The 13,733-nt window shown below is 56.2% G+C and overlaps 1 protein-coding gene and 1 long non-coding RNA gene across 2 annotated transcripts in view; one reads left to right on the top strand and one right to left on the bottom strand.

The window, feature by feature from the left end:
* Positions 1-1,851: 1,851 nt before the first annotated feature.
* LOC109022893 lies at positions 1,852-4,961 on the bottom strand. The gene is made up of 2 exons (XR_002002320.1): positions 4,766-4,961; positions 1,852-2,381 (listed from the first exon to the last, which is right to left on the bottom strand). It is a non-coding gene; the product is annotated as an uncharacterized LOC109022893 (long non-coding RNA).
* Positions 4,962-5,261: 300 nt separating this feature from the next.
* LMX1B (LIM homeobox transcription factor 1 beta) overlaps positions 5,262-13,733 on the top strand; it is an 84,031-nt gene continuing 75,559 nt past the window's right edge. The window contains exons 1-2 of the mRNA XM_015645269.3: positions 5,262-5,730; positions 6,030-6,216. Of these exons, the coding sequence (XP_015500755.1) occupies positions 5,592-5,730; positions 6,030-6,216 (326 nt within the window). The 5' untranslated portion in view covers positions 5,262-5,591. The remainder of the gene's footprint in view (positions 5,731-6,029; positions 6,217-13,733) is intronic.

Raw genomic sequence — 13,733 nt, 5'->3', positions numbered from 1 at the left:
GCCTCATCCTTTCCCGTCCCACTGCCCCGCTCAAGCCAGCTCGGGAGATGCGGCTCTGCCGAGCGTGTCCCTGCGGGAGCTCGTCCCGCCGACAGAGACAGTCCCGGGCCGGGCAGTGCGGGGCGGCTCGCTGGTCCTCTCGGCTGCCGCCCGCTCTCCTGGGGCACCTGCCGAGTGTCTGTGAGGGGAGCGCCACCGGTGCGGGCACGGCCTCTGCCTCTCCGGCCCAGCCCGCTCCCCGGGGGCGGTGGGGCACCACCAGACCTTCGGAAGCGCCTCGGACGCTGCCGAACCCGGCGGCCGCGGAGGGGCCCCGAGGGCCCTGGCGGGCAGCACGGGGTGGGGGGCGGGGGCCGCAGCCCCATCCCGCTCCGGCCGGCGGGGCCGGTGCAGAGGCTACGCAGATGAAAGGCAGCGCTCGCAGGCGTTCCCCGTCAGGTCCTGTCGCCCCCCGCTCCCAACCCTCCCCGGTGCACATGTCAGAGTTCACAGACCTGGCTGCTGCCTTTTACAACACTGAGCTGTAAAAGAGCGGATATTAAACCCGTATAATGGATCCAGCTCCAAGGAGAGGTTGAATTTCCCAGTGAAACGAAGGTATTTGCCCCGAACTGGGAAAGCACCCCTCCCACACCCCCTGGGCTGGGAAACCCGCGGAGCGGTCAGAGACCGGCCGTAAACTCTGCCCCCAGCCTCGCACCTGGCATCGGTCGCCGCGGGGGCACATGTGCACGACACGCTGCTGCCAGCCGGGCTCGTCAGGCCCGCCCCGTTGGGTCGCTACCCCCGGCGAGAGGCCGGACAGGTCGCTCGCGTTCGGCGCTAGCGGGACCCGAGCCCGGAGCACGCCACTGCTGTACGGGGCCTCGGCCGCCTGGCCGGCCCGCTCAGGGCGGGTGAGGGACAGGGCTGCCAGAGTCACACGGCCCGCGCTAGAGCTGTGCGAGCGGCCAGAGGGCGCCGGGGGCCTGACGAGGCTGAGGAGCAGCCTCCGGCTCGAGCGCAGCCCTTGCGGATCGCGCCCGGTACCGAGTTAGTCGCGGGCACAGCGCGGAGTCGCAGGCGGCTGCAGGAGGGGTCTGGTGGTGGAGCTGCTCCACGTCGGGCCTTGGTGCCGAACCCGGTCCCGCGGCTCCTTGGGACGGGCGGGGGCCCGAGCCCTTCATTCCACGAGGCCGTTCGGACGGGCGCTCCACCGGCGGAGGGAACGTGGAGCCCGAGCTTGTCTGCCGCGTTGCCCTCAAAAATCCACTTAGGGAAGATGAAGGCGCATGCAAATGCGTGGCGCCTCCTCGCCTGTGCCTTTAATCATGGTAAATTGGCTCCCGTTCCTCCAGGCCCCCCGAAAAGGCACAAGGCGGCACCGCACCGCGGCGGGGCTGGGATCCCAGCGCGGCGCAGCACCCGCCGCTCCCTGGGGCTTTCCGGCTTCCCGGCGCGGCCCCGACGCCCTGCCTGACCCGCCTCGCTCAGCAATTTTCCTACCCAAATGCTGTCGTGACGGGAACAGAGCGCAGAGATAGATAGCATCAAGCGGCCTATATCAAAGAGGTCCTGCTTAATTAAAATACCGGCTCGGTGCTCGCCGCGTTTCACGCGGCGCGGCCTCTGACCGCATTCTGCCGGATACCTCCGGCACTACCTCCCCTATCGGCCATCCTGACTGGCCCCATCCCTGATCACTGGCCCTATCACCTGGTCCGTGAGGCTGCCGGCCGAACAGGGTGGTTTCCCTGGGCCGGGGAACAGCCGCTCGTCAGACGGGCCGGTCCCGGTGGGGCTCCTGCGAGGCACCGGGAAACTCCACGCGGTTCACGAAACATTTGTTTGCATTACTGAGCAACAGTCCGATAATTTATTGTTATTGTTATTAGTAACTACACTTAGTAGCTCGTTCACATCCATCCTTCCGAGGGGGGAGCGCGGGCTGAATCAGTCACCGTCGTGCGCCGGCGGCGGCGGCGGCTCCTCCCGGGCCGCGGCCGCTCCGCTAGGGCTACCGAGCCAACGCGGCCAGCTCCTGGGACTGTCCCGCACGTCGGCGGCCGGGGGAGAGGCCCGGAGACGTGGAGGCACCGGGCGCCGGGAGCCGCCGCCGCCGGGGGCTCAGTTGGAGCTGCGGGCTTGCAGAGCCGGTCTGGGGAGCGCTCTGCTGTGGGAAGCATAGAGAGAGCTCCGTGGACAACCGGCAGTGAGGCCGCCCGAGGGGCGGCCGCCGGTCTCTGTGCCGGTGTCGAAGCTGGGCAGCTGTCGCTGTGCCGTCAGCCTGGTGCCCCGGCTCCCCGAAAACTCCCGCCACGGGCGATTTTCTGTGCACCGACATCGGCCGCTGGCGAGCGGGAAAGGCCGGGGCTCCGCGGGGAGCGAGTTGCAGAGTCCGGCTGTGGGTGGAGAAAAACAGGACACAGTGAGGCGGTGGCACGCGGCTGCCCAGGGGCTTCCCCCAAGCCCCGCTGCAGTGGTGCCGCAGAGCTGGGGCCGGTGGCTGCACATCGCTGGGCTGGAGGCCTGTCCGGCCCTCGCAGGGTGGGAAGCACTGCCGTCTGCGCTCTGCACAGCAGCCGGTGCGGCCGGCCCAGCGCTCCCTGGCTCCGCCGATCTCCCCGGCTGACCCCGCGCCCTTGGAGCCGTGCCGTGCCGCCGTGCGCCGGCAGAGGGCAGGCTGCGCCTGAGCCCCGCCGCACCGGGCACCGGGCCCGGCGAACCGGGGTCAGTCCGGCCGGGCCGCGCCCCCCGCCCCTGGCAGCCCTGCCCGCACGGCCCCGGCCGCACACCTCACGGGACAGCACTACGACCGGACCGTAGGGCCCGCAGCAAAACCGCAGCCTGCGGGCTCCGGGCACCCCAATGGTCGTGCCCACCTCAGCAAGGGAGCGGGCGGGGCCCGTTGGTACTGGGGAAAATACGCGTCCAGGCAGCCGGGAATGTGCACAGACAGACTGCGCGGACACCCACGCGTCCGCCGGCACCGCCCGCTTATGCGGAGAAAGCCCGGCACCCCCGTTCCCTCGTGCGGAGACGCCCGCGGTCCTCCCGGGATCCGCTCGGTTCTGTCCCGCTCCCGCTCCCCGCAGCTCCGCTGAGCGCGGGCTTGCGCACCGAGCGGGACCGACGGGCCGCTGCGGGAGTTGGTGCAGAGGGCTCGGCCGTTTTTAGTTATCCCGATGGTTCCTTCCTCCTGCCTCGTTTGAGAAGGATTGGGACCGGCTGCGTTTCTTGTTCGACTCTCAAATTTAACTCACAACAAAGAGACTTGCCTTGCAAATAAAAGGACAATTCGAAGGAAGCCGCGGGGAGGTGGGGCTGCTTAGTCTGGTTTGGGTTTATTTCTGTGATGGTTTTGCGCGTGGGTGTTTTAATTGCATTTCGTTTTTCGTTAAAAGCATTATATAAACCTATATAACACCTCATCGAATTGTTCTCCGAGCAGGAGCGAGAATAACAATTACCCGGCGTAGTGCTCGTATATACACACGGAGAGAAGCAACAAACCTTTAGCGTGATATTTGCGAGTAAAAGCCCACGAACAAAGCTGGAATTACTGCTGCGGGTGCAGGGCTAGGGATTTTTGCTCTGCTTCCCAGTCCCGCTGCTCAGTGCCGCCTTTTCGTTGGGTTTTGAGGAGTTGTGTTGTTGTTTTGGGGTTTTTTCGTTGGTTTTTTTTTTTTTTTTTATAGCGAGAATTTATGAAAACTGCGGAAACGGGCTTTTTTGTAGAAGAAAATTATTGAAGATAATTTGATGGAAGCCTTGTGTGATGGAGAACTCCCAATCCTTACATGAAAATAGGAAGGGATCACAAAAAATTAATGTGAACGAGCAGCTTTTGCGCCACTGATTGAACTGTGAAATCTTAGCAGCCTTTATCTAGATCTCAGAATTAAATAACCATGTATTATTTTTTTCTGTATTAACGACAAAGATTTCCCGATTTCTACTGTCTAGAACAAAAACAAAGGAGCTCTATTACTGAAAACCTTTTCCAAAATAATTTACTAAAACACAGTGACGAATTTATTTCAAATATTTTTTCCGTACGAAAACGGCATAAAAATAAGTTTTATCTTAAGACCCACAAAATAGAAGCATTAAGTAATTCAAGTTAACACTCGTCCTGCTTATTAAGTATCAATATTTTGGGAGCATTACAAAATAAACTCTTTCTTTTGGCAAGGTCATGGCACATCATGGGTTACATTAAGAATCTTCGCAAAGAATCTTTCCTGGACTTTCCTTTCCTCATATTTAGATTTTTAAAGGTATCGGTTGAAAAAAGCAAGCAAAGATACAAACAAAAACGAACAAATACAAAAATCACGAAAGGGCAGCCGGCTGCCTGGGGTCCGGCGCTCCATGCAGGATCGCCTTTCCCGTGGGTTTTTCCCTCAGAGGGAATCCCGGTGCGGTGAGCTTGGACGGGGCTGTCCCGCACACGCACGTGCCGCACACCGCACCGAGCCCTGCGCGTTCAAAAGCATCAGCGAGCAACCCGAGCGGGCAGCGCTGCTGCGGAGCGGCCACGGGCTCCGCCGCCACAGAAGCAGCCGCAGCCCTCGGGCCGCTGCTCCGCCCGAGCTTTGCCGCTGGCAGCCCCGGCCCGACGGCTCGGAGCCGTCCTTCGAAACAAGGGCGTTCGCGGCGCAGTTCTCGGTGCCCCGTCCCGCCCGCGGGACAGGCCCGCATCCCCGCCGGAGCCGGGCGGCCCGAGGGAGGCTCCTGCCTCCACCTGCCCGCGGCCCGGCGCTGGACGCGCGCTGCTACCTACCCCGGACAGGGCAGGAGCCAAGAGCCGCCGTCGGGCCGGTAGCGGCGCGGGGCGCGGACCGCGGAGCCGAGCAGCCGGGGCCCCGCTCATGCGCCACCCTCAGTAGCCAAGATCTCTCTCCCCGTCCGAGGCTCGCGGGGGCGCGACCCGGGCCCACGCTGTCCGCGCCGCTCGGCCGCCCCGGGGTGCACGGAGCCGGCCGCCCCGGGCGCCGCCGCGCTTCAGGGGCCGCGGGGGCCCGGCGGGGCCAGGGCACTATTTGACGTCGAGGAGACGGATCACCGCGGCGCAGCGATACGCCGCGCACCAATGGAGTTCAAATGTCAGCAAGTTTGAGGAGGGGTGAGGCGCCGGGGGGTGTGTTCCTCCGCCGCGGCCCCTGCTCTAAACGGCGCGGCTCCTCGGGCCGCCGCACGGCTTCAGGGGCTGGGAGCGCCGGGAGCCCCGTGCCCCGCCCGGCCCGCCGCGCCCGCGCTCCGCCCGGCACGGCCCGCCCCGGGAGGGCCCTCCGCGCCAAGCAGGGCGTGGGTCCGGCGCTGCCGGCGAGCAGGTGACACCGCGGCTGCCCGGCGCCGTGTGCGCGGCATGTGCGCGCCCGTGTAGCGGGGCGGCCCCATGGGCGGCGGCGCCGGCTCCTGCCTCTGCCCCCCGTCTCTGGAAGCCTGGGCAGGAAACGCTCCTCATGTCTTCCAGATAAAAATAAAAGCGACTCCTTCCTCCCGGCCGCAGAGTGTCCCCGCGCCCGGCCCGACGCGGGGCTGAGCTGGCCCCGCCGCCCGGCAGCGCCTCTCCCCGCCGCCCGGAGCGCCGGGCCGCTCCGCCGCTCATGGACATCGCGACGGCTCCCGAATCCTTGGAGAGGTGCTTCCCGCGGGGCCCACCGGACTGCGCCAAGATGCTGGACGGCATTAAAATGGAAGACCACCCCTTGCGCTCGGGGCCGGCCACGCTGGGAGTGCTGCTGGGTGAGTTGCCGGTCACTTCTCGACTACGCCGAAAGCGGCCCCGCGCACCGCTCGGTGCCCGGGATTGCGCTCCGAGGGGCCCGGTCGGTGCGATGCGGGCTGTGGCCGCTGAGTCCCTGACCGGTGCGGGGCGCGGGACCGGCGGCAGCCGTCGAGCTCGGTGTTACCAACCGGCTGGGCCGGGCGGACTTGCGCTGCCCGGGACGGGGACTGGATAGCGGGGCCGGGTCGTGTCGGGGCTGGGAGCGGGGCCAGGTGGGGCCAGGGCCGGCGCCTGACGCCGCCGTCTGCCGTTGCAGGGTCGGAGTGCCAGCACCAGGCCGTCTGCGAGGGCTGCCAGCGGCCCATCTCGGACCGGTTCCTGATGCGGGTGAACGAGTCCTCCTGGCATGAGGAGTGCCTACAGTGCGCCGCGTGCCAGCAGGCTCTCACCACCAGCTGCTACTTCCGGGACCGCAAGCTCTACTGCAAGCAGGACTACCAACAGTAAGGGCGCGGGGGGCGGCGGGGGTGCCGCCGGGGCGACCCGGCCCGGCCCGGGGCGAGCGGCGGACGCCGGGCGTGCTCCCGCTCGGGCCGCACCCCGTGCCCGGCGGAGCGGGGCAGCCCGGCACCGGGCTCACGGCTACGGGTGGCGGCCCCGGTGAGAGGGGACCCCGGCGTAGGCTGCGCGGCGGGCACGAACGCGACCGAAGACACCGAGCCGCGGCGTCCGACCAGGCAGGGCGCTGCCCCCCGCCCCGGGCCCGCCGCGGTCCGGTACCGTGCGGCACCGTCGGACGGGACGGTGATGGGGCGGCCCGGCCCGGGCTGCTCAGGCGGCGCCGCGCTCAGAGCCGTCCCGCGGCGCTCTCCTGCCCGCCGCAAGTCCCGTCCCGCCGCCGCCCGCTGCCCCGGAGCCGCTCCGAGAGGCCCGAGGGCAGCCCCAGCGCCGGCCGGCCCGCAGAACGGCCGATGCCGCTGCACGGCGGCGGGGCCGGGGCTCGCCGGGGCTGCGGGCCGGCCCGGTGGAGCGGCCGTCGGGCGCGGCGGGGCCCGGCCGAAGGAGCGGTGCAGCGGCGGGAGAAGCCCGGCTCTGAGCCTGGCCACGGCCCCGGCCCCGCCGTTGCCCGCGCTCTCTCTTATTCCGGCTTTATCCCCAAATGTCAGGCGCTGTTGGGAGCGGCCCCCGCCGCGTCGCGGCCCCGCGCAGGGACGGAGCCCGGCCCCGCGCCGGGCCGCCCTCCCCTGCAGAAGCCCACTTCATGCTTGTCACCTAAATTGAGGATCCTTTTTGTGCCGGGAGGGGGGCGAACATGGGCATTTCAATCACTAGGACATAATATGGCTCTGCTAGAAGTCTGGCAACAAACAAAGAACAACAACTATTGGTTTGCATCAACTTTTGTCAGGCATTCAGCAGGCATCCAGAAAGGCCTGAAGTGGCTTAGTGGCAACAATGTGCATTTCATAGCTACAGCATGAAAATCCATCTCCATGGAAACGGGTAGTAAATGCTAACATGACATGCTGAGTATAAATATTGTGAGGGTTATAACTCTTGTATAAATGGCCCAGATAAATGTCCCCCTGTTTAGGAATTACAACAAAACATGTTATTTCATGCTGCAGCTCTCACTAGCTCCCAGAGAGTCCTCCATAGCCCGGGCACGGTGCATGGGAATAACTCGAGGCTTGCCCGTGGGCTGCCGCCGTCCCGCCCTTGTGGGGCTGCGGCACCTTTAGGGTTTTCTCGTGCACGGTTTAGGAAACCCGTCCACAGGCTTTGCCTTTCATTTTTACACAAAATAAACCACCCTGTGGTAGCCGTAGTTGTAAATTAATGAAACTTCTTTTTTTGTAGGTAGTAACACCTTTTATATTTTTTTGTTAATTAGTAAAGAATATCGAATAGTCTTCAGGCTACCTAAAAAAAGCATTATTTGGCAATGTAAATATTTACATTAATTTCAAATAAATGTACCTTCTACGTCCCCAACTTTAGTTTCTGTAAAATAAAGAATTGTACTCAGCGACCTAAAAAGCAAGATCAGACACTATCGCTTTCTAAAACAAAAATACTTTTCTGACTGAAAACAGAATTGTTACTGCTTCAGAACTTCCCGTGTTTCCAAAAGCCTCCAATTGTAGAGGGGGAAAATGGGGTAACCAGGCTGCCGAGCAATAAAAAGATATCAACATGTTGGCCTTTGTTGAATCTCAGCACCTAGTGTGACATGACATGGTGCCCTGCTGTGTGTGCCCCCGAGGACTGACAGCGGCAGCGGCTCACGGGAAGGGGAGGGGAGACACGCTAAATCAAAAATTGTTTTCTCTGAGATTTTATTAGCCCAAAAGAGCAAACATGTGAAACTGTGCTGACACGGATTGTGTGCCCTTTCAGAGCTGGAGACATATTCGTTTATGGTAGCTAGAGGATAAAAATAGCTGTGTGTCCGTGCAAGTGGCCCTGGGCTGTGCAGCACAGAGGGTCAGTTTTATCCATCACTGTGGGCAGTGAAGCCATGAGCGAGCTGTGAGAGACAGCTCCAGCGAGGGGACACAGCCAGTGCTGGAACACCGGCATGGGAAATGCCTGTGTGCTCAGTGAGAATGCCTTGGGGTAGTGAGATGGAACAGAACTGGTACGGATGAAGACATGGATCAGTAATATCAGATGCTTTTTGTTATCCTGAGTCCTATTTACAGATATCTGGGAAAAAAAAAAAAAAAAAAAAAAAAAAAAAAAAAAAAAGAGAATAAAGTTTACTTAAATATCTCAGTTCCTGAAATTTGCCCTAAATAGATTTTTCTGTACGTAGTAATGTAATTTTAAAGGTCAGATTTCTCCAGAACTCCCAGGACTATAATCAAGTGCTGTGTATATATCTTTGGGAAAATGGTGTCTCATCTTTCTAATGAAAGCAAGCTTCTGATGGGTCAGATATCAGACCTTACACCTTTCCCTGGGTCAGGAATGATTGCTGCCCATCTTTGGATGAGGGCATTTCACATTAGGGGGAAGGGTGAAAGCAGTTTTTCTTTTTCTTATTTTTTTTCTTTTTTTAAGAAAAATGTTGGCTGTGTGAAGCTACCCTTATGCTTGGAATGTTATAGCACGTCCTGGGGGAGGTGGATTAGTAGCCCAAGCCCAGTTTGAAGTACTCAGAGGTGCCTGATAAATGTAATTTATCACAAAAATATCATCAGTATGTCAGTGGGATAAGCTGGGCATGTATTTTGGTCTCTTTTTAAAGAAGGATTTCAACACATTCTTGCATGAGTACATTCTGATGTTTTAAGTTAATGCAAAGTACTTATTTTTCTAAAATTTAGGATTTTGAGGGTCAGGTGCATTTGATGGCAAGGATTTTAAGAAAAAAAAAATCCCAGAGCAGTGGCATCAGGGAAGGCTGGCTTTCACAAACCCCAGTCAATCAGAATCTCTTAGATTTTAATTAGAACATTGCCAAATTGGCGCACTTTTGGAACCTTACACTGTGGGGTTTTTTTCTTTAAAATAAGTTTTCTTTCTGACAAACTAAAATTTTCAGAATTAATGTTTTGTTTTTTTTCAAAAATAGAAGGCTTGTAGTAGTTGTATTTTGGTTCTTTGCTTAAGTGAATTTACTTATTGTATCACTGATAACAGTGCTTTCTACTACAAAATGTTAGTATTTAGAAATGCTACATTTCTTTCCCATTTGTGTATTTACTTTTTTTTTTTCTTGTGACTGCTTTTCTGGTTTGTATTTCTCTCACTGCTCAGTGTTATATAACAATTCGCCCTAGTTCTTGCTGATAGTAAAAAAAAATAATATATGTTATGAAAAATAACTGTTCCAGGATATGTATTTCATATGTAAGCAATTAATATAATTTATAGAAAGATCTGTATTCCTGTTTTAGTTTTGGAAATAAAGGCTCTAAAAAAGGTTTGTATTCAAGGGACCAGATAGCAAACACCCACAGCTGCTATTTCCGAATTTTTCATTAATGCATTCTAAGTTTTGCTTAGGGTGAGAAAGAGAAATGTTCAGGCTTTTGTTCTTTTAGACGTGTCAGGTATTGTTTTAGCATCACTTTTGGATGCTATTAAAACAGACACACTATTCTTAATCTTTGAGTCCTTTCTTGTCGGTGGCTGGGCTCAGTTTTGCTGTGCAGGCAGCTCGGAGTAACACGTTCCTCGCAGGAAGGAAAGGAAACCCCATGGAGCCTCGGTGCTGCGGGAAAGCCTTGCCCTCTCCAGATTTTGGGAATGCTTTCACGCGAGCGTAACACTGGGGCTGATATTTCTCAGTTCAGTTGTTTTTTTTGATCCAAAATATAACAAGAGCTTTCCGTCAGTGAGTGTCTCTCCGTTTTGTGGCTGTTATTTCTCGCACAGCACGGGCTGTGGAATGTGGCAAGAGCCCGGTGCAGGAGGGAGCAGAGCTCCCGGATTCTGCTGCATGCACAGTGGACAATAGCAATCTGCTAAGGGCAGGATTTGATGTGTTTCCAGCGTTCCTGTTTTATTTTTAACGGAGGAGCCGTTCTGCTCACGGGTGCAGTCGTGCAACACTGTGAGCTCGGCAGAACCGTGTGGCTCGGGGGATCCCTCCAGTTGCCTTCGCCCTGTGCTGGACGGGCGCTGGTCCTTGTGTGCGCGTCACTAGGGAACAACACAGAAACCAGGTGAAACTTAGAGACAGGAGCAGCCTAAGCACATGCCCGGGACATGGAGCAATGATTGAAGTTATGTCATCCACTAAAAATGCTTTTCCAAGTCACTGGAATACTCTGGCATTTTTCTGAAAATCCCACCAGCCTTGCACCGTCGGTCTCATCGCCCCCCCCCCCTCCTCCAATGCTGTGTCCGATCAGATTTTGTGGCATCTCGAAGCAGTCCCCAGGGCGGGAGCCCGGAGGAAATGTGGCTGTTGTTTCAGCCGCTGACGTCAGGGGGTGGCCGCGCTGGCCCCGCGGGTCCCGCTGCCCGCCGAGCTCCGGCCCCGCCGCGCTGCCCGCGGCCACCCGGGCCCGAGCCGTGCGAGGCGGGGGTCTGCTATGGAACGTGTTTGGAGGATTTGGGGAGACGTTTTGCTTTGCTGCTGCAATCACTATAACGTTGGATAAAATAATTGCGATGGAAAAATACGATTTGCGCTGATCCGTGGCAGAAAAAGATAGGGAAAATCTTTGTGCGGTATAGGCAATATGCAGTTAAATTAACAGCAGTGTAATTTATAATGCTTTACCTCTATCTTGAGGAAAAAAAATAATCATAGATGTGAAATACATTGCAAAAATTTCTTCACTTATTAGAACAAGCAGAAATATTTTGCATTCTGTTTAGAAACTGAGGCTGTTATTTTTTGGTCTAAATTTTTGAGGTAGTCCAAAGGCATACATCCCCTTTCCAACTATCAATAATATATCGTGATAAAACAGCTGGATTATAATGTCTCTTTTTAAACTAATTATGTTATTAGTGTGTTTCAATGGTAAATAGACACCCCTGTCACTTCCCTCCGTTTTGGAGCAGCGTGTAAAGCCTGGTATCTCTAAAAAAGTGCTCACTGCTCTGATGAACCTGAAAGTGGGGGGTGGGGGGGCAGATTTAACCAGCGGCTGCATTCAGATATCTGGGCAGAAATATTCGGGAGAAAAAGGAGAATGCTTTTCCTAAGGCAGCTGTGGCTTTGGGTTCCCCCCCCCCACCTCCCCCCCATTCCAGACAAAATTTGGATTGATACTAAATCTTCTGTTTCTTGCAGTAACAGGAATTGATTCAATTTTATTTAATATCTCTTTCTTCTGGAACGGCGAGCGTAGCAGATAAAGGGATTGATTAGAGGAGATCTGAGCCCCCCGTGCCCTCGGTGTGGAGGCCAGCGGGAGCTTTGGGAGCTCGGGGAGCTTTGGGAGCTCGGGGAGCTTTGGGATCTCGGGGAACTCGGGGAGCTTTGGGAGCTCGGGGAGCTTTGGGAACTCGGGGAGCTTTGGGAGCTTTGGGAACTCGGGGAGCTCGGGGAGCTCGGGGAACTCGGGGAGCTTTGGGAGCTTTGGGAACTCGGGGAGCTCGGGGAGCTTTGGGAACTCGGGGAGCTTTGGGAACTCGGGGAGCTCGGGGAGCTCGGGGAACTCGGGGAGCTTTGGGAGCTCGGGGAGCTCGGGGAGCTTTGGGAGCTTTGGGAACTCGGGGAGCTTTGGGAGCTTTGGGAACTCGGGGAGCTCGGGGAACTCGGGGAGCTTTGGGAGCTCGGGGAGCTCGGGGAACTCGGGGAGCTCGGGGAGCTCGGGGAACTCGGGGAGCTTTGGGAGCTTTGGGAGGTCGGGGAGCTCGAGGAGCTCGGGGAGGCTCCGGCTCGAGGAGCAGCTGGGCCCTCCCGGCTGCGGGGAGCGCTCTCCGGGGCCGTGCGGGCACAGCCCCACGGGTGGCTGCTGGTGTGGCTCGTGCGGCGATTTCGGGGCAAGACAGGGGGCTCAGTGACCGCTTCGTGTTTGTTGTCACTGCCAGGCTGAGAGCTGAGGCCGCGCCTGCCTGCCGTGCACGGAGCCCCCCGCGCTCCGCAGGGCTCGTGGCAGCTTGGGGAGAATGGGGAGGGTAAATATAACAACAACATTTCAGGGCAAAATTAGAAAAGGATTCTGCACTGCTTGGGCCAGCTTGGACCATGCCACAAGTTGCATAAAATATAGAGTCAGAGAAAGACTGTGGATTTCGAACCCCAGCAGGATGGACAAAGGCTGTGTCCTCTCTAGGTGTACAAGGGCAAATGACAGACTTGCAAAAAATAGAAAAATTCTTCTCTTTGCCTGCAGTTTTTTTTTCCCTCACAATAAGTCATGTTAATGCTCAAGTGAGGTAAGAAACAAGCAAATAGATAAATAAAATGATGAAGTGACTTGATCAGCAATCTCCAGTAAAGGTAAACAAACCAGGTATTGCTCTGGGATGGTTTGGTGTGGTAGGAAGGGGTTTTGGCATGGTTTGGGATGATTACATTTTACTCACAAGGCAAAGATTGACTCATAATGAAATGACAGTTTCTTGTTCATTGCAGAACATAAAATTTCCACATTTGTTTTGAAACAAAGGACAAGATTAGTTATAAGTAACAATGTGTTGTGGGCCCCAACAGCTGAGTCTGCAGCAGCCAAACGAGGGGACTAGAGGAGTCTTGAGATAAATGGGTGCAATTAGGAACAGAATTTTCCTTTCTCCAGGTGAATTGAAATAACTAAATGAAGTGGGCAGGAAGTTTTTATTGAATATCCACCTTGCAGACTGTGTAGTTGTGGTTTGGTATAGCCAAATCTATGAATGAAAACTGATCTTTTTGATAAAAAAGTATTAGAATTTATTTAGAAAGCAGAGATATTTTCTGAGTTTTGGTGTTTTATAAAATGTAACAGGGAGATAACCTCATTTTGCAGCAGTGGAGCCTTAACAGCACTGGTTCCATTTGGGAAGGAGACATCACTTTTCTCCATTAGTCACTAAGTAAAAAAAATACATTAACAGCTTCACATCTAACTTAAAATAAATTTTGAAAGTCAAGCTAGATTTCCGAGTCTGAGAGAATAAATTATAAAAAAGAAAAAAGATGAAAATACTCATAAGGTAAAATGAGCCTGAGTTTTTGTTTGAAATGCAGTGTTAGTGTTTCTAACATGCATGCTAATATAGATCTGAATCTTCAGTGCATTGTTCAGGCAAATTATTCACTGGTTTTAGAAGCCTCTTTAAATTCAATACAAGATTGAGACAGATACTCGACTTTTTTCCTTCTTTTTAAAAAATTGTTTTTACATATCAACCTTACGTTTACTTTACATTCCTGGACTTGCTGTAGCTAGACTTATACTTCTGAAATGCATTTCTGTCTTCCCCTTGCCTTGCTCTTCGGCATACCTGCAGCTGCTCTGGCCACGCTGGGAGAGCCGTGAGCCCAGACACAGCCCCTGGCCCCAGCGGCCCTGCCAGGAGCAGGGTGGGAGGATGAGGGCTCCTGCCCCTGGGCCTCAACAGGCTG

The sequence above is a fragment of the Parus major genome, chromosome 17 (genome assembly GCF_001522545.3).
Source record: "Parus major isolate Abel chromosome 17, Parus_major1.1, whole genome shotgun sequence".
Lineage (NCBI taxonomy): Eukaryota > Metazoa > Chordata > Aves > Passeriformes > Paridae > Parus > Parus major.
This window is presented reverse-complemented; position numbering and strand designations above follow the sequence as displayed.